This window comes from Parus major, chromosome 4 (assembly GCF_001522545.3).
Source record: "Parus major isolate Abel chromosome 4, Parus_major1.1, whole genome shotgun sequence".
Lineage (NCBI taxonomy): Eukaryota > Metazoa > Chordata > Aves > Passeriformes > Paridae > Parus > Parus major.
Genome location: NC_031771.1, coordinates 32,835,557 through 32,854,461, shown reverse-complemented (window position 1 = coordinate 32,854,461; position 18,905 = coordinate 32,835,557). Strand labels below are relative to the sequence as shown.

General features: G+C 34.3%; 1 protein-coding gene across 2 annotated transcripts in view; it reads right to left on the bottom strand.

Annotated features, from left to right (window-relative positions):
• Window positions 1–18,905, bottom strand: part of GALNTL6 (polypeptide N-acetylgalactosaminyltransferase like 6) — a 425,327-nt gene that overhangs the window by 220,515 nt on the left and 185,907 nt on the right. For both annotated transcript variants that reach the window (XM_015624627.2, XM_033513661.1), the window contains exon 4: window positions 10,067–10,233. In XM_015624627.2, coding sequence (XP_015480113.1) covers window positions 10,067–10,233 — 167 coding nt within the window. The remainder of the gene's footprint in view (window positions 1–10,066; window positions 10,234–18,905) is intronic.

Below are 18,905 nucleotides of genomic sequence, written 5' to 3'. Positions count from 1 at the left end.
ATATCCTGAAGTAACAGAAGGAGAAATTAAATTACTTATGTTAAAAAACCCAAACAAACAAAACGAAAATCTCCCCAGCCCCCACTCTACTGCTTTGGCAATATCAACACCCAACTTTGAAAGCCAGAAGTCAGCACAGACTGGAAAGCCTTCATCCCTGAATGCCATACGCATGCTTGCAGTACATTTTACCTAGTGTGATTAGAACGGTTTTCTATACCATACAAAAGCAAAATCCACAGCAATCACCTGTTCTAAATAGTTAGTGTATTGTGTAGTGCATTCTGCTTTCATGAAATATTTTCTCATTTATCATAATGCACATTTTCTTGAATTTGTGAGGAGGGCACATGTAAGGGTTCCTACAGCAGGAGAACAAAGGTTGCTAAGTCACTGACCAAAAATGAAATCAACATATTTGTTTGCCTCTGTGTGCTGGGTGTCCCAATTATGCAGCAGCCCTGCAAAGCCACAAAAACCGAAGTGCATATTTGCTCTCATAATGCATAAACATACAACTAGATAAAAAAGGGGGAAAAAAAAAATAAATCACCACCCCAAGTAAAATGAGTTTATACCAGTAACTTGAGGAGGCAGAGGAGAATGCTAAAAGCTCTTTGCATGTACCAAATCAAGCTTTGCTTCTGTCATTCTCCACTGAAATTTTCTACTGCACATGGAACTTAGTCTAATTTAGAAAACATGGTTTAACCCAGTCCTATTAAAATAAATCCTTTATAATTGCACAATACAAGTTATTAATGCTTGCTTCACAAATCAGTAGCATTTTAAAAACAAACTGCGCATGACAGAGCCATTAAAGCTTTCAGCCATTTATAAGCTTCATAAAATTGCCCATCTGTCTAAAAGATGCATGAGCTCAATTTGGGAAATCGACACACACAGAAAAGCCCCCAAAGTTGACTGAACGTCTGGATAGTGATTTCTGAGAGCAACAACATTCCTTTTCAAGTTAATCAAAATTATGATTGCATTTTTGTACAAGAAGATTTGTAACTAGACAATTCCATATGTCACAAATGCTTCCTGTGAGACACTGAAGATGCACAGAGCAATGAATAAACATGCATAAGTAGACTTTTGATTTTTGACTGCACAAAACAAAAATCTGCATAAACATATACAACACTAAACAAATAGATGCCTTTGGCAACAGGGCTTCCATTTATTCAGAATAAATAAATAAAATAAATAAAAATTATGGGGAAACTGTTTGCCATTATCCAGGAAAGAATCATCAGAAAAAAAATAAAATTATGTACTGGGTTACCTCAAAAGAAAAGCATCAAGATTAAATTAATATAGATGAATTTCAGCTGTCAATAGTCTAAGAAAATATTCTGTAGGCACTTTTTATTTTTTTAGAATTAATTTTAATTGATTTGTTTTCGCAGAAATGAAGCTGTTTTACTCCATTAGTGAAGCACGGTCAGAATACCTATAGAACTCTTTAAGCATGTCTGATTTTGGCAGGGTTACCAAAAATAATAAGGCAGGACAAACCTTTGTTCTTCATATATGAAACTTCGAAGGGATTCATCTACTAACCTCATTACAAGTTTTTTTTCTTCTTTCTTTAGGATGTGTTAAGACTTGTAAAATGAACACTTGCTAGCAATCCTACATATAAGAATCAGTCTAGAAAAGAAAGACATGTAGAAGTTTGGGGAAAAAAACAAACAACAAAAAGGCATTTAGTTAGCAACCAAATCAATATTCTCCCACTCATCTCACAGGAAAATATTAGAAAAAATATTTAGTCTATATAAAGATAGAAAAATATAAATATTTTTATATTTAAATATAAATATTAGAAATAGTTATATCCCATATCTGACTGCAAGGACTTTTACAAATCTTTTAGTAAAACACAGTGTTTCCTTACCAGAATTCTGGGTTTAAAACTCTATTGTGAGTGACAATCACAATTTCCTGCTTTGATCATTTCACAGCTTTCCTTCTACCACCCACATTCTTTTCCCCTCTTACTTTATGTGAAGTTTAGTACCAGTGAATTAACAGGAAAACAACTTCTCTTATGTTATTGATAATATATTTGGAGTATTAGTAGGTTTCAGGCCCACCCATGATTTACAAACAGGAAAAAAGGACAAAACATAATACATTTATAATGCAGCAAAATGAAGTAAAAGGTTTTCTGAAATTATTTTCTTTAAGAGGCATAAAAGGTAGCTAGGGACAATACTATTGCCTATTCCTTAAGGATGTTATTTTGCTTGATGATTACAAGCTTACTTGAAAGTCTACATTCCAGAAAAGTAAAATATGTTTTTAATTTCTACTTAAATGTACTCAAATGTTGCACTTAAGTCAACCTTGACTGTAACAAATGAACATTTTTGCAAAGACTACTAGGATGTTAATTTGAAAGCTTGTCACACTTTATTAAATTGCGATGAACTTTGAAAACTCAAAGTTGCTATCTCTTTCTGTGTACCATGAGAAGATAATGAATTATTTAAAGATAACATTGAAATAACACTCATGCATGACAAGGGTCATGAATGAACTTCAATTTGAAATTAAAGGAAATTTTCTAAATAACAAACAACTAATATTTGGCAAGAATCTTTTTGCTTGATACTACAGCAAAACCTAGTTGATTAGCTTATGAAAAACAATGCTTTATAAGATCTCAGGCCTGTTCTCCTGATTCCTAGTAACAAAGCACCACCCAGAAAAGAAAAATTGATCAGTTTGGATTTGATCAGATGGAATGTTTGCAAGAAGTCCAAAACAACAGACTTCAGCTTCCATCCTATATTACCTGTCTGCAGGTTTTAATTGTGAATATTCAGGGGATATATAATTTGTAGATGTGAAAATTAGTTAATATCTCCATTACACTACTCAGTCAAGTTGTAGAATATATTTGGAATACTAGTTAAGAATTGCCTAAGGTAAATAAGACAATAAAAATTCTTAAAGCTTCTGAAGAGAAACAAAAAGTTAAGAAGAAACTTAGACAAGAAGAAATGTATGGAAATGGTAATCTTTTCAAATTTTTCAGAAACTAATGTGCATCTTTTCCATAGCTCATTAACTGAAGCTGAAGATGATAACTGTGAGCTAATTGTTCAAGTCTCTTGTCAAATTGTTTAGCCTATTACTGCAATGTAATAATGCTTTTTCAAGTGGAAAGTAAATAGCTCATGTTTCAGAGAAAAGCCAATGTAGAGACCAATGTTTATGCAGAGTTAGAAATTTTCCTTTCTGTTTACAAGATCAAACTTGAGTATTCCACATGAGGAATTTCAAAATAATGTAATTTCAGCCATAATTCAATTTAACCCTAAGGAAATGTAAACCAAAGCTGAGATGCATAGTAGAAAAATTAGCTACATGAATAAATGTGCTTCTATTATTTCAAAACTACTCAGAGTAACTACATTATTTTAAATCCAGACTTACTTGAGGTCAGTGGTATCAGGAACCACACTTGAAACAAGCATGGCATAACATTTTTGAAGCCGACACCCAGAGAACACAATTTTGCTAAGTACAGGCTGCTCATTGGTTCCCATCTCAAGAACTCCTCACATGTTCACACACAGAAAGGATGCAGTGTGGAGGTATGGTGCACACCCAGCAAGCATTTCATTGGGTGGGCAACTAAAGATAGGCTGGCCAATATAAAAACAAAAGCTTTGTATTCTGACTCCACATGTGCTCAACAGTGAAATTGCTTCTCTATTATAATCAATCTGATCAACTATGTGAAAAGTAAGAATTTATTCTCTTATTAATATTTCATCGCTAGAGTTTTAGTTTTTTTACAGCCAAGTTGTATTTGAGTTCCCTGAGCGCAGGCAGCATTGGGAGGTGGGAGATACTCCTTAATTTATCCCAATGCAGACACATTCTCAATTCTGTCTAGGTAAAGTGTAAAACTTCAGTTATTTGAAATTCTTCCCACCTCTCACTTTCTCACAACATGACAATACTTTTACTCCAGCAAACGAAATGCATTTTGAGATGAGCTGCAGTTGCCTTCAAAATGACCATTATTCTTCTGAGCTGAACTCTTGCAAACCTCAGGCCAGCCCTTTCTTTAACCACTGATAAAGCCATTCCGTCAAGTCAAAATGCCTTCAGTAATGAAACTGCTCTTGCGAGGTACATAAAGGAGCTAAAGGTAAAATCTTGTACTCTGTAATTTCAGGAGAAAAACTCCACAACAGAATTTATAATGTTAAATTATCAAAATTGAGAATATAGAGTGAAGAACAAAAAATTTGGTATTACAGACTCAAATCAGTTTATTCCAACCTATGCACAGATACCTTTTAAGTAGTACTTTTTACAGTAATAATATTTTGACCAGAAGCAAGTCCAAGTTTCATGAAATTCAAGTAACTGAGTACATTGTAGAGGGAATGAAAGAAGCATTTTATAGCTCAATATCACAAGTATAAAGATGTAAATTCTGAATTTAGTTAGATCTCTAGTCAATATAGACATCTTGAAACTGAATTTGTTTAATTTTCTATTTGGCCTTTTACTTTTTTTTTTAAATCGCTTTAAAATATGAGACCGACCTTCATAAAGGGTTAAAAGTTCAGATGTTCTTGGTTTTTTTTCTATGTAGTACACATGATGCAGTAATATGTTAATATTAAGGTCAACATTACCTGAAACTTTGCTGTATTAATTTTGCTCCAGAAAGTTTTGCTTATGGCTATCAGTGAAATGAACAGTGCAACTCAAGTTGCTGGGATCACTCTGGGTTCCAGGATGCTGCATTAAGGAAGTGCAAGCCTCCACAAATTCTTTAGCAAGCAGAAAACATCTCTTTACTTTTGTATAATTACTTGACTGCAGAAACAGGCTTCCCTGCGGGTAAGGCTGTATGTTCAAGGTAGAATTATTTGTCTAGAAACCTAACACATTTATATGTGGATTCACCCTTACTTTCTCACAAATAATGTCATATATGAGCTATGCCTAGCACTGCAATTTTTGGAGACATAAGCTTTCATCATATTGAGACTTTCTGTCTATAGCAGAGATTTCTTATGACTAGACAGTCATTTATACCGTATAAATGTCACATTCGTTTCATCAGAAAGTTACATCTAGCCATGATCTGATGCCAAGCAACCATACATTTGAATTTCATGTCATGTTACATAAACTGTCTAAAAACAAAACACAGGGAATTTCAATTTCATGCAATAGCATGTATTCAGTGGAAAGTGGTACAATCTGAAAGTTAGATAGAGTTGCTTTGAGCACAGACTCTCTTCCCTTACTCCACTGTTATTGTATAATATGACCAATGTAGTTAACAGAACTGCAGTTCAAAAAACCCCAGTCACACATCCTGTCATCTTCCATGTTCAGAGAAAAAAAGCATGTTACTGGCACTGAAGTTCACTGGCCAGCTACAGCTCTGAGGAAGTGCTCACAGGTTGCTTTTGCACACTGACTTCCATGTTATTAATCAGGGCTATTCAGAGGTCTGACAGAAACCATATGGTACCTGATAGGGGACACCATGATACTCTCAAATGAATGATGCAGAAAACAGACCTAAGCAAGGGGACAGATACAGGAGAACATAATATAGAGAAAAATGTGAAGGGACTGGTTCATCAATGTGAAGGAAAATTTCCCAGTCCATCATTTTCTACCAAAAAAAAGATTTTATTGGCAGTGACAGGAACTAGCTGTAGAAGAAGCTGTTTGTTACTAAGTTTTTAAATTCTTTTTTTCCCTTAGCAAATCTGAGGGATTTTTTTTTAAACTAAAATACTACCTAACAATTGTTACTGCTAATAAATTTATTGTTGCCTGTGGCATTGTTTATTTTTTTCTTATAATAGGTGCTGTACTGGTTCAAGAACTACAGGATAAAGTCAAAAGTCTTGGTAAGTCAACTTTACACTCATGGACATACACTGCATTAGTAACAGTTTACAGGTCTGACTCTGCTAATAAGGTAAAACACAAAAGAAATACAGGTTGAAGTAGAAATCCATCACATGTTGGCAACCTACATGAGCTATTTAAGTAATTAATTATTCAAATCTATGATTCTCCAAAGTTTTAAAACATTAATTAGAATTTTTAGTGTTCCTCTGTAAATGGAAGCTGTCCCACAACAACCAGTGAAAACTTGGTGCCTTTTTAATTTTGCCCTTTCCTTCAAAACTCTTGCCCACATTCTGTTTCTTGTAGGGAGGCTTCTTGAATCTTCTTTTCAGAGCTCTGTCGGCTGACAGACTGACTTCAGAACAAGCTATGTCAACAAGAAACACCCAATCTCTACAGTCAAACCTGCAAACCAATACTTCCCACTTGCCCTTTCGAACAACCTTCACACAACCCAAAAAACCTCTCAGAAATACAAAGTCACTTTCCACAAGGCTCATTTTCCCAGAAACCAGGATCACAAAACTAGAGCTTCACACAAAGCCACTGCAGATAGCGACACAGTGGTGTTTTTGTTTATCCAATATAATGGTTCATTTTCCATATAGGTGACAATGAATCTGATAGGTCTGAGTTTGAAATACAGAGCTTATATGAATCAGATACTGGATTTGCAACCCCAAATCCATCACAAAATCAGAAACAATTTCCATGCTTTAGTATGTAAAACTATGTACATCATTAAAATGTTGTATGTATCCACAGCTTTCTAAGGCAAACTAAGAAGAAGCCTATTACTTTCCTCCCTTTCATAATGCTTGTTAAGTGAAAATTCATTTTTTTTACATTTATTAGAGCATCTCCAAACTTTCAGTTCAGGCCCCTTTCATCTCACAGTACACCAACATTCTGCCTTTTGTGTTTACAGTATAAATCAAAGCTACTATTTTTGCTGAAATGAAGTTCCACAAAATCAGACATTTTTTTCCTACCTGTTGCTTCACCATTTTTAAATACAAACACTCTCTATAAATTACACAAATAAAGAAATCTTTCAACTGTGTACTTTTACTTAAATCTACATTTCTTTCTGTCACAGATAACTTCTAATATTCATGTAGTCTTTTATATTAAATCTGTCCATAACCAAATATTGCACTTTCATGTTTCATAACATTTGCTTATCTCCCTGATAATACCAAGCCTTTAGTCTGCATTATATATTGATATTTAAAGATGTGCAGCTGTCCTTTTACTTTTATAACATCTAAATGTCATAATTTATGGGGAATATTATGCATGAACTATCTAAGGATTTTGGTTTTGATCATAAAAGCCAAAGGAGCCAATATGAATGTGCATACAAACCTGCAGACAAATCAGAAAACACTCGGTATCTAGCTGTTCACTAAAACATTTGTTATCAAAAGTTTTTTTCAGTGCATTTCAGTATTTATATCTGCATTAGCTAGAAGGAAAAAAACTGGAGCCTTTTTTTTTTTAATCTTTTACACAACTTCCAAATTTCTTCTTTTCTCATTTACTTCTTCTAACAGGAACTGACTTTTCATAGCTTCCTAAATGCTTTTGAAAAGGAACAGCAGGATTAATAGAAAACTTTAAAGAAAAGTGTTTGTCATTTGATCACTACTTTTAAAATAGCATCGTTATTGAAATACTTCATTTTCACTTTTGGCTATCTGCACATGATGTTTAAATGGATAAAAAAACCTCCCCCCCTTTAATATCAAGTTATGGAACAAGGAAAGTATACATGTTACATTAATAAAATATAACTGCTTTCATAAAATAATGACCATTTGTCAGCTATATGGCATATGCAACTTCCTGAAGAAATTCTAAAAACGGATATGATTTTATCAACTAATCACTCTACTGCCTCAACACAGCAGTAAACTTGACTTGCAATGATTCTATGAGTTTTGACAACACCTGAACACACAATTTATTTTCTAATTTGGCTTCAATATCTTTTATGCTGCTTTACTTCTCCTCAGTCTCAGAAAGGCAAATAAAGGATAAAAAAATGTGCCACTTCTTAAAAACAGGTTGTCATATGAAAGGGGAGGGGACATAGATATCAGCCAGCATTTTCCTAGTATAAAATAATCCAACTCTATTATCTGTGACCACCTCATAAAGGAGAATAAAGAGCACAAGAAAACACAATATAGTCTCAGTGAAGTAAAGTTTAGAGGATCACAAATACAAGAATTAAACCAGTGTACCAAAATGATTCATTTGACCTCAAATTCAGATTGGATTCAGAGTAGAGAGTGTAGCAGGTTTTTGTGTTATCTCTCTTCTTAAAACATACAAAATGTTTTATATGTTCATGTTCAAAAGTGGCAACCATTCACAAGCACATTTCTGAACTTTATTTTAATAACACAAACAGAAGTAAATAATTTTCCTGGTACTGCGCTTCAAGGTCCAGCTTCATACATTTCTTTCAGTTTTTCAAACTTATGTTAAACATTTCTATGCTACATGAACCATTTCCAGCTGAAAAATATTCCACTGAACAGATAGCATCATATAACTGGAAATGAAGAAGACTACAGAGATTTTCATAGTGTTATAGCAATAATATTACTTTCAACAATCTGTAGAAACTAAGAGCATGCAAGAAAGAGCAAGAGCTTGTTTATTGGCATTAATTCTTTTTCTAATAGCCTGGAAGTAGATAAGTTTTAAAAAACACTAACATATTTTAAGATGTATCAACAATAGTGATTATGATCTTCATTAAAAAAATGCTACAGTATTATCATATTGAGCAAGCATGGCCTCAATAGTTGCTATTTCAGCCAAAAAGAAAAAAATACCCAAAAAAGGGAACCAAAGGAAAAAAACTTTTTTTATTTCTGAAAAAATACCACATAAAATCAACTTACAGACTTCCCCATGAGTTGTTTACTGCTAGGAAAGTGTTAGCCTGCAGAAACAGCCTGGTCATGCTGTTTTACAGGTCTGATTTCAAAAACTTTCATCTGCGGTCTAGATTTCATAAACATAGAATAGTCAGAACTGTACTCGCTTTACAATTTCACTTAAATTGCATTACAGCTCGAGAGGCAGTTCATCAAAGGACATATTGCAAGGAAACCAGCAGATATGAGAGGGCAAGATAGATGTGTGCAGCATTTATCTTTCTAAACTCTGAAATATCAATTTAAAAAAAAAACTTACAAAAATTTTTCTGCTACTGCAGCACTCTACTAATATTTCTCTCACTCATCCAGGGGCTTCTTAAAACATTAGGTCAGAAATCTACTCCTTTAAGTTCCTAGCTGAGACAAAGGTTTTAATTAAAACATTAGCAAAGGGTACAATACTCTCTTTTGCGATCAGTCTGCTCAGAACAAAGCACACATACACACCAGCAACTGATGTTACAATAGATACAGAAAACCCACCATTGCAAAACACTGAAGCCAAAGGTCTTCATGCTTAAACTTATAAAGGATGAACTGAAATTTGAAAAAAAATTCCAAAACCTACATATTTCCTAGTTTCATATCCATATCACGGAGGAATTTTACCTAAAAGAATTGTTTAAATTCACTTCAGGATCTTGAGACATTCATTATTTTGTGCTGCATTCAAGAAGTGATGATAGCATAAGATATCAAGTGATTGAAGTTTCTTCATTTTACTATATATAAATGATATAAATTTTGATCAACTAATCCAACACATTTTTTTCCTATTCCATTCAAAAGAGCCTCATTTCTCTGTATGGCTATTTTGTACTAGTATGCAAATCTGCCTAGCTCAATAAAATTCCAGGATCAAAAGCTAATGAGTTGCATCCAAAATGGTCAAATCTGATATATTTTCAGAGTAATACAAAACTGGAGGGAAAAGACAAGGAAATACTAAAATTTACAGTATTTCAATAATAACATTCAAAAGACAACATTAATAAAGACTAATGAACAGTTGGCAGTCTCTCTTCCCTTTGACATGAATTTCAGTCTTCATGCCAAGTAAAACAAAAGCATCTTATAAATGTTTATTCCTGCTAACAATCCAACAGTACCTCAAGACTATTTTTGTATGCTTTTAGTTTCTCTCAGGACCACACTGCATTGCAAATTTCAAGTTCCAACAAAACCAGCCTTACCTCTGTCACTGAAGTCATCCACCAGAATGATCTCTGCGATCAGGCTGTCTGGGGTGCGGTTTATGATGCTGTGGATCGTGCGCAAGAGCGAAGTCCAGCCTTCGTTATGAAACGGGATGATGATGCTAGTGTTCGGTAGTGTTTCCAAATACACCTTGTGCTTACAGCTGCAGAGGCAAGAAAATACTTGTATAAGCATATTGAAAATCTGAGTTGGCTTATCCTGTCATCCATTTGGGCCATTCAACCAACATGGTTTCCAGCATAAAATTCAACAGTTCAATCCAGCAGTACTTTCATGTGAAAACTGCTGGATTGTTTAAAACACATTGCTTACAACAGTGAATAAATTGGAGCAATGACAAAATTTAAGTGGAATGAGTGAAAAAAATATAACTGGCTGGGATTCTTTTCCTTCACTGAAAACTTTTTCCTGCAATATGACAGATGACATATCTCCTATGACATCATTTCCAAAAACCAAATCCTCTTATCAAAAAGAATGCTGAAGCATAATATGAGGCTAATCTGAAATGATCGTTTGGTCTACGAAGAGATAAACTCTGGAAAACAATTCGGTATTATCCTGGGTGATATGTACTTACAATATAAAAAACAACAATATCCACACATACAACTCCAACTTCACATCTACAGATCCAAAATGATTGCTCCTATTATGTATTGAGATAAAACAACACACCATTCTGGAAATTCAGACTTATAAACAAAGAAATGTAAACAAGCTTTCATCTTTGAAAGAAATCACCGTACATTCAACATCTTAATTGCACAGCAGCTATGCAATATCAGTGCTAAAGCTGTTTTCAACATTGAGTTGTTTACACATTTCAGAAAAGAACTGTAATACTCAAAAATAAATAATGGCCATGCAAATCAGTGTCTCCTAATATCCAAAAGTATTTTATGACAAATGCCTAGATTACTGCAACTGATAGGATTGCATATTTCATGTTTTGTTGAAAAAAAGAAAAAAGGGACACATTCTTCTGTTGTTTACAAAGCCTGGCATTTTCACCTCTGGGGAAAAAGTAACTGAACAATTTCTCATTCCTCAAAAGAAAGTCACACCCTGATAAAGGCATCCCTAGAGCAGAAACTGTCAGCTTTGCAGTAAACAAACAAAATTAAAAGTTCAGCCCTGTAAATTCCAGGTTTAAAAAACCAAAAAAGTATAGATATCTCTTTGTCAGAAAGCTTAACTATGAATATCAAAAGCTGGTCTAGGATATAATATTGATTTACACATATTTGCAGCTTAGTTTGCATTTCCTCTTTAAACTTATACTTAGAAATCAATATTTACCAATGCATTATACACACCAATGAAACGGTCCAAAGAAATAATAAAAACTCACAGCTACTATAGTTGTATTTGCAAAATATTAACTGTTATGTAGCTATAGACTAACTAACTAGTTTTTAGATACTTTAAAAAAAAGTTAAATTTGTAGTTCAGACTTATCTTCCTAAAATACAATAAGATGACAAGCCATTTCCCAAAATAATCACTGTAGAAACGTTTTAGTAAGCAGCCTGCTGGTAAAACATATATGAAGACTGGAAAAAGGACAGATGCTTTGCAATAATGTGGAGTTCTGGAGAAAACAGTGCTCATTATCTAGAGACAGAAAAGTCTATATTTAGTCTATATTAAAATGTTTTGTGAGAGAGAGAAAGAAAATCTACTGCAGCAAAAGAATTTAGTAGAAATTCTTATTATCTGTAGGAAGAAGTACAACAAATGAAGCCCATTATTAATACATAGTTGTTTCAGTTGGCAAATTAAGAAATTCATCCACCAAAAGCAACACCTATTGTTGGCAGCTGTTTGTCAACAGTGATGTTTCTTGGACTAGAAGACATGCAACTAACAGACATACATGGAACTCTCACGCTATTTTTGAAAGTGGAAGTTTTTTCTTCAGCATTTTTGAATCCTGGTAAATATTATTTCAAAACTACTAGTTTTCAAGTTTCCACCCAAGCCAAAAAAACAAGCAAAAGAACCTTACATATGTCAGACTAACAACTTCAAAAGGGTAAGAGGAAAAAAAAATACCCAAAACACCCAAACACATTAAAATGCTATTTCTGTTTTAAAAAGTCACCTCTCCAGTATAACAAGATATCTTTTGAAAGCAGTAGTACTGAAATCTGCATGGTTAATATTGTAACCTTATGCATGAAAGGATGGGGTAGGTCGTTGGATTTGGATATTCTCATTGACAGTTTCAGAGTAATTGCATATGCTAAAGTGTTAAGAAGAAGCAACACTGATGGATTTAGTTTAAAACTATTCCATTATTCCTCCTGAACAGATTGATCTAAAACAGAGCCACACTTAGAAGAAGACAGCATCTTGCACTTAACATTTCTCCATCATTCAAATGAGACTTTAATCCTCATTTACATTTATTTTTGATTGCCATTGCAAAAGTATCTGGCTATATGCGATTTGATTTGTAGTAAGAACCACAAACCATCAAAATGTCCTTTTTCTGCTTTTATCAAAAAACTCTGGCCATATCTCAAATTCATAGAAATGAAACCTTAAATTTCATCATTTTCTGCTAGGTTTCATAGCAGTGCTTTACTTGTATTTCTTCAGCAAGTGGAATTCTATTCATTTTTAGCCCCTTGTTCTCTTGACATGAGACTCTAACTGCAACAGAAGATCACTGTTTTAAAAATCGTAATATGAAATCCATTTTATTTGAAGTTCTATTAACCAGTGTCCATATCAGAGGGCAGCTAGCTCAGCACTGTGATGGGCTGCAGGACAGACCTGATGAACAGCAGCAAAGATGCAGTTACACCTCCACAGCTGAGACACTGACATACCATGAGAAAAAAGCTATATATTTTCATGAGAATAAACATATATAATGCATACACCATTTGTTCCAAGTCCATGAGTGTGCTTCTTTTATATCCTGAGTTTTAGAAGAGATGCCAAATACCCTGGCTGCAAAAAAACTACTTGAAAGCTACAGACATCGCTTCTTGTTTTAAAAGGGAAATTCTTGAGTCTCCAAAGAAATGAGAAATTGCAATTCAAGATTCTTTAATACTTCCTGAAGAACAATCTTATCAAAAGTTACTAAAATAAAAAATAGTGAGGTTTGCTGGAGAAAGGAAAATTGTTATGTATAGAAGATTACCAATTATGTAAAACTGTCTAAATTATGGCATACATGTTAAATGAAACTGACTACCTACAGAAATACTTAAAATACTACTGAGCAAAATAATATTTTTCCCAGAGCCTAAAAATTTTGGTGGAAAATCCAGTCAAACTTGTATCAATTTAGCAAATTATAGTACTTGCACACATAAACTCCAATTGTCATCCTCCACATCAAGACACTGCCAATTACTTGCACACTAAGTGAATGTAGGCTTTATATGCACAGTAAGTATTATTTAGGTAGTTTGAATGGCAGAATAAAGTGCCCAAAGAGCACACTGACTTTCATTGAGGCTTGAAATAGTAGAAAATCCATAGAGGCCTGGAAATAAATCCTAAAATCAATACTCAAAAAAGGTTAGTAGATTTAAGATGGACAGATAGGCAGCTCAGCCAGTTTCAGTGAAGTAAGGGTTTGCTCCAAGATGTAACTCAGCATAGAAAAGATTGCAATGTAGCTGATGTCAATCAACATTACTTTAAGCCTTCCTCTTAATTATGAAATCATAGCTCAACTGATAAAGGCAAATATATTACTGTAGAGCTTTAGTGTCACATCATATCCTGATTAAGAAGTTAAAAAAAGAAAAAAAAAAATCAGTGGGAAATTGAAAAATGGATACAAATATGAGGTCTTTGAAAATAATTTTAATAGGAATGTATTATTTGCTATTTTTAGCTTGTTTCTATCAGGACTAGTTTTTGCCTTAGTGGCACTTTAAACTGGATTAACTTTTAAAATAGCATATGAAAACTCTGCACAAAGAAGAGTGATTTGAATGGCAAATGAAGATGAAGACAGGTTATTTGACTCTGTTAACTCATTCCATATATATTATAAAAAGTCTCATTTTTATGAGATATATATATTAATATAAACATACACAAAGTTTCAGAAGAAAAATTTGCCATGATATTTTATAATTTTGGGATTGAAGTCAGAAAACTAAATCAGGCTACCTGAAATTAGTATATCAAACTGATTTTTCACTTTGGCTTTGATCACTATAATTTCCATGAAAGTGTTTTCTGTAATCAGCCATGGCTATGTATGCATGCTCATCATTCCCATACTGGTAAGAGGATAAATACTTAAGGATGCTAAGAGCACATTATTTGACTAGTCTTCCACTATTTTCACTATATTTCTCCTCACTTTTATCCTTACCTCCATAAATGTGTTCCTTCAGATAACCAAATAGCTCAGTCCAGCATTATTTTTAAAATTTAGTGTTTGAGGAACCACTCACTTGGCTCAGAAACCTCACACCACATCTTCCTCAGCTTACCTTGTGCAGCTACAGGACTAATGCAGCTTCCTCATTAGTGGCTGGTACGTGATCCGTTTACAGAACTGGAGGCTTAAGTGCTCAAGGTTTGATGCTGTCTTCCACAAATTATTCCAAGAAATCCTGTTCAGTCAGCTTAGCTCACATCTGTGCTGGTATCTCTAGGCATGGGCCATGCTACACCATCAGCACCCAGTGCAGTGTAGCAGTAAACATCTGCACATCCTGCAGCTCACCCTAACTGAATAGACCCAGGCCTCCAGTCTTCTCCAGAGGGTGAAATTGGGATTGTTCCTAGCTCTACAGACTGCCAGACTAGACTGGTGAATATAAACAGCTTGCCCATTTCACAGCCAGGACTGGAATCCAGCGATGTATGGCCATGTTATCTCTCGTCCTTTCACCACACAGTCTCATCATATGCAAGTAACTTGCCAACTCTTAAGAGCTTTAAAAGACAGAGGCCTTCAGTGTTTAGGACTATGCTGCCTGATCATCTTCATCTTATGAAATCCCTTAGCAATACTTTCCTTATTGGAGACTGGGAATCCATCTTATGGCTGAGTTCACCTTCACTATTGCCGAGTGACACCTTTGGCAACACAAAAAAGGAAAAAAACTAGCTCATCATTATTCCATGCAGCAAGTTAATTATTAAACCAAAATAATTTGTTTCTGAAGTATAATTTTACTGCATGCTGGTCTTGTTATACAGGCAAATTGGGAAGAGGATGTCTATTGCGTTCTCTAGGTGAACATTTTTTTATTTTAAAGAAATTATATAGTTTAAATTTTTATACAGTGCACTCATCCTAGACATGTTAGCAATGCAGAACTCTTCAGAAAGAGTTCAATCAAGTAATTACCTTTTGGTTGTACTTTTCAAAACAAACAAATGGCTGCCACCAAAAGATATTATTTTAACCCCTATGAAAAGCAAGGTCATTTATTTCTAGAGGTCAGTATCCAAATGCCTGAATCAACAGGTTGGGAGGGGATAAGGGGATGAAGAAGCAAAAGTATATATACATGGGACTTGCAGCAGGAATACTGTTCAGGGGGCTAAAGAACCTGAGAATTGAAACTAGAAAAGGGCTCCTACTCAGCAAAAGCTTTTTCTGCATAATCTTACCAGAATACTACAGACTGGCCTTTGTAATGTACAACAGAAGCTTTCCTAAAGATGCCTCTTTTATTGCATTTAAACATAATATATTTTAGTGCAGCACCCTAGCACTTATTCATGGAACAATGCTGAATAATAGGTTCAGCACCCAAGGTTGAAAAATTGAAAATTTCATGGAATAATTAATAGATTTCTTCAAGCTTATTTATTGAAGTCTTAAGTCTCAGAATAACTTCTGCGTTACATCTGAAATCTCTTGGTAGATACTTAACAAGAAAACAATCATGATAAGCAACAGTTATCTTGGTATTTAAGCAGCTCACAGCTGTATTTTCTTACAGAAATTATGACTACTATTCAGAACAATGGGAGTTTAAAAGAGGACATGCAAGGATCATTTTTCATTGCCACTGCACAAATACTCAAAATTGCTAAATAACACTTACAATGTGGACTTGGCCAAAAAATATTTAATAAACGCCAACACTTGTGTAAAAAAGACCCAAACAACCAAAAACTGGCATCAAATGATAAATATGCAGATGAGTCAGACGCAATGTCATTTTCAAGATTATAACAAATCAAAAGTTATGAACCTTGAATTATGCTTTCAAATATTGCTATACTCCATAAGTTTAGTTTCTCTTTCCAGGATATTTCAGAACTTAATATCTGGTATTTCCTATCTAAGAATATCCTTAAATCATTAAATTAGTCCCTCAGAGACTTCTGGTTGAGATTTTTACAAACAGAGGCCTGGTATACCAGTCCACAAAGCTGTTTCTGCATTGTGAAGTTGTACTTACCGCTTTGAAAATCAATCTCTGTCCAAAGAATCTCTTTCCTCTCTCTCTTCTATTAGAAACATAATTAAGCACGAATAATATGTATGATTCAATTTTGTAACTTATTACTCTTTTCAAAAACTGAACTCAGAAAGCTGCACAATAGTGTTTATTATGCACACCTGCTACAGAGTCACCAGAAGATGGCTACTTATGAAACCCAAATTCTTTACAAAAAAATTTTTAAATACATGTAATTGACAAAGCAGAAATTTTCACTAGCTTTGCATGCTGCTCCTACAGTTTGGTTTTGGAGCTGGGCACTTGCTCCAGGAGTTCAAGGATTATTCATAGAAACAACACACAGTCACACTCTTAAATGTGCTTTAAAACACTCAATATTGACTTAATTTTTCCTTTGAGATACAGAATATTCTTCTGCAGGTTTGAAACAAGAATCTAAACCAAGTTTCCGAACAAAAGAATTTTAGAGTTGGCTTCAAACTTGCAGAGAGACTTTTAGAAGGTTAAGAAAATAGCAAGAGGTTCCTCTATTCCTGAAATATTAACCTGCCTGAGGAAGAAAAAAAACTGTCCCAGGAACACCATGAAGCTGTCTGCAGCAGGCACCTTTAAAATACAACCTGAAAAACGACTATTCATAAAAAGAAAAGTAGTGAAAAGGAGTTATAATTACACTTCTCATTCACTACTAAGATTCCTAAGACTATTATGATTCCGTTTTGTAGGTTAACCTACTCTACTGGGCACAAATAACAGCATTTTTTTACTTCAATGAATAAGAATAGGTCTGTTTGCTTCCCTGATAATTTCATATTTGGGGGGAAAAAATGGCCTCATCACATGAGCTTAAGAGAAGATGCAGAACTTCCAAATCCTCCCTCCTTACAGCTGTACAGTTAACAGAAACATGCAAAAATATACTGCCTCTGTAGAAGACAAACTGAAAGAATATAGGCTTCTGAAATGATGAGAAAGGAGAGCAGGGCTGGCACCGTTCCAGCCACTTGACACCAAAAGCTGATTCATAAAAGCAGCAATTTGCTTGACCCTGCAGACATATCGACAATGTTTTGTTCACATTAAGGGATACCACTAGCAATGCTGTGGTCAGTTACCAGGCTCTGTGCCTTCCAAACACATCAACAACCTTGAAAATTGCCCTGATAGATAATAACATAGGAGAAGTTAAGTGTCATACAGACATCCCTTTGCTGGATTGAGGAAACGAGGTGGCAGCCTACTACTGCAGTTTCTGGATCATAAAAATACCCCACCTCTAATTTTCTCCTCTTATAGAGAAAGTTAAATCAAAACAAAGAGATTTTCATCTGTTTTCCCTCACTGGCTTTGTCAGCTCTTGCTCTCTTAACTGAGCTGCTTTTTCAGATCTAACCTTTTCTTTCCCTTTATTAAAAGAAACTACAGCACCCACTGGGTCCCCAGGTACTGACGAGACCTCTATAAGCTACCAGAACAAAATATTTCTCAGTGAAATTTACATAGTAATTGTCTTAGCACGTCAAAGTATTCAAATTACAGCAACAAACTTCAGTCACACCATGTTTCTGTTCCAATCTAGTCTTGTCAGCTGAGCCTGATTAAGTAGTGATAACTAGTAATTTCTCCTGCTATTTGACAAGGCAGTAAAATTAGCTTGGGTGTGAGTTGACAGCAAGGAAAGTAATCTTTATTTTCACAATGACTCACAGCTGGGAAGCAAGCAAGCATTACTGGGTATGGGCCTCCATAAATGTCACAACACTTTACCAGAACAAATAAACCTTCTCCAAAACATTAGTATTATTTTCATGAAAAAGAAGAAAAATAAATTGTACGGTAGAAATTGTTTATGAAATTGCTACATAAATGCATTTTCAACATGTCTTGGGAGCTAAGGAGGCAAAGTCCTGTTCTCTATATAGACTTCCGTCAGTATAGAATTCATCAGAACTGATAGAGCTGAATTAGGTGCTTGTTACTTTATGTCAAATTGCCTCATTTTGGCCTGTCATGTACAGTCTCTTCAGCAGCACTCTCTGTCTCTGAAGAAATCAAAGTCTGAGTTTGCCTTGCTTTGTCCTTCAAAACAAAAAGTTTCTCTAACCAAGGGATGAGTCTAAGAGTCAGGTAAACTATATTGACATAAAGCACGTTTATGTTTACAAAGATTAGTTTTATGATACAGTGACGTATAAAATCATCATCACTTATGGAAGATGTTAGAATTTTTTTAAAAAATCATTAATATGCTTAAAAAGATTTATCTACTCACCCATATCTATTATATCTAGGAGGCTTGGGAAAAAATACATGTAGTCATTTTATACTATCTCAAAATTCCTCATTATCAAGTGCACATAAGAAGGCATCCTGCTACTCTATTTATATTTTAGCTTAAACCTTA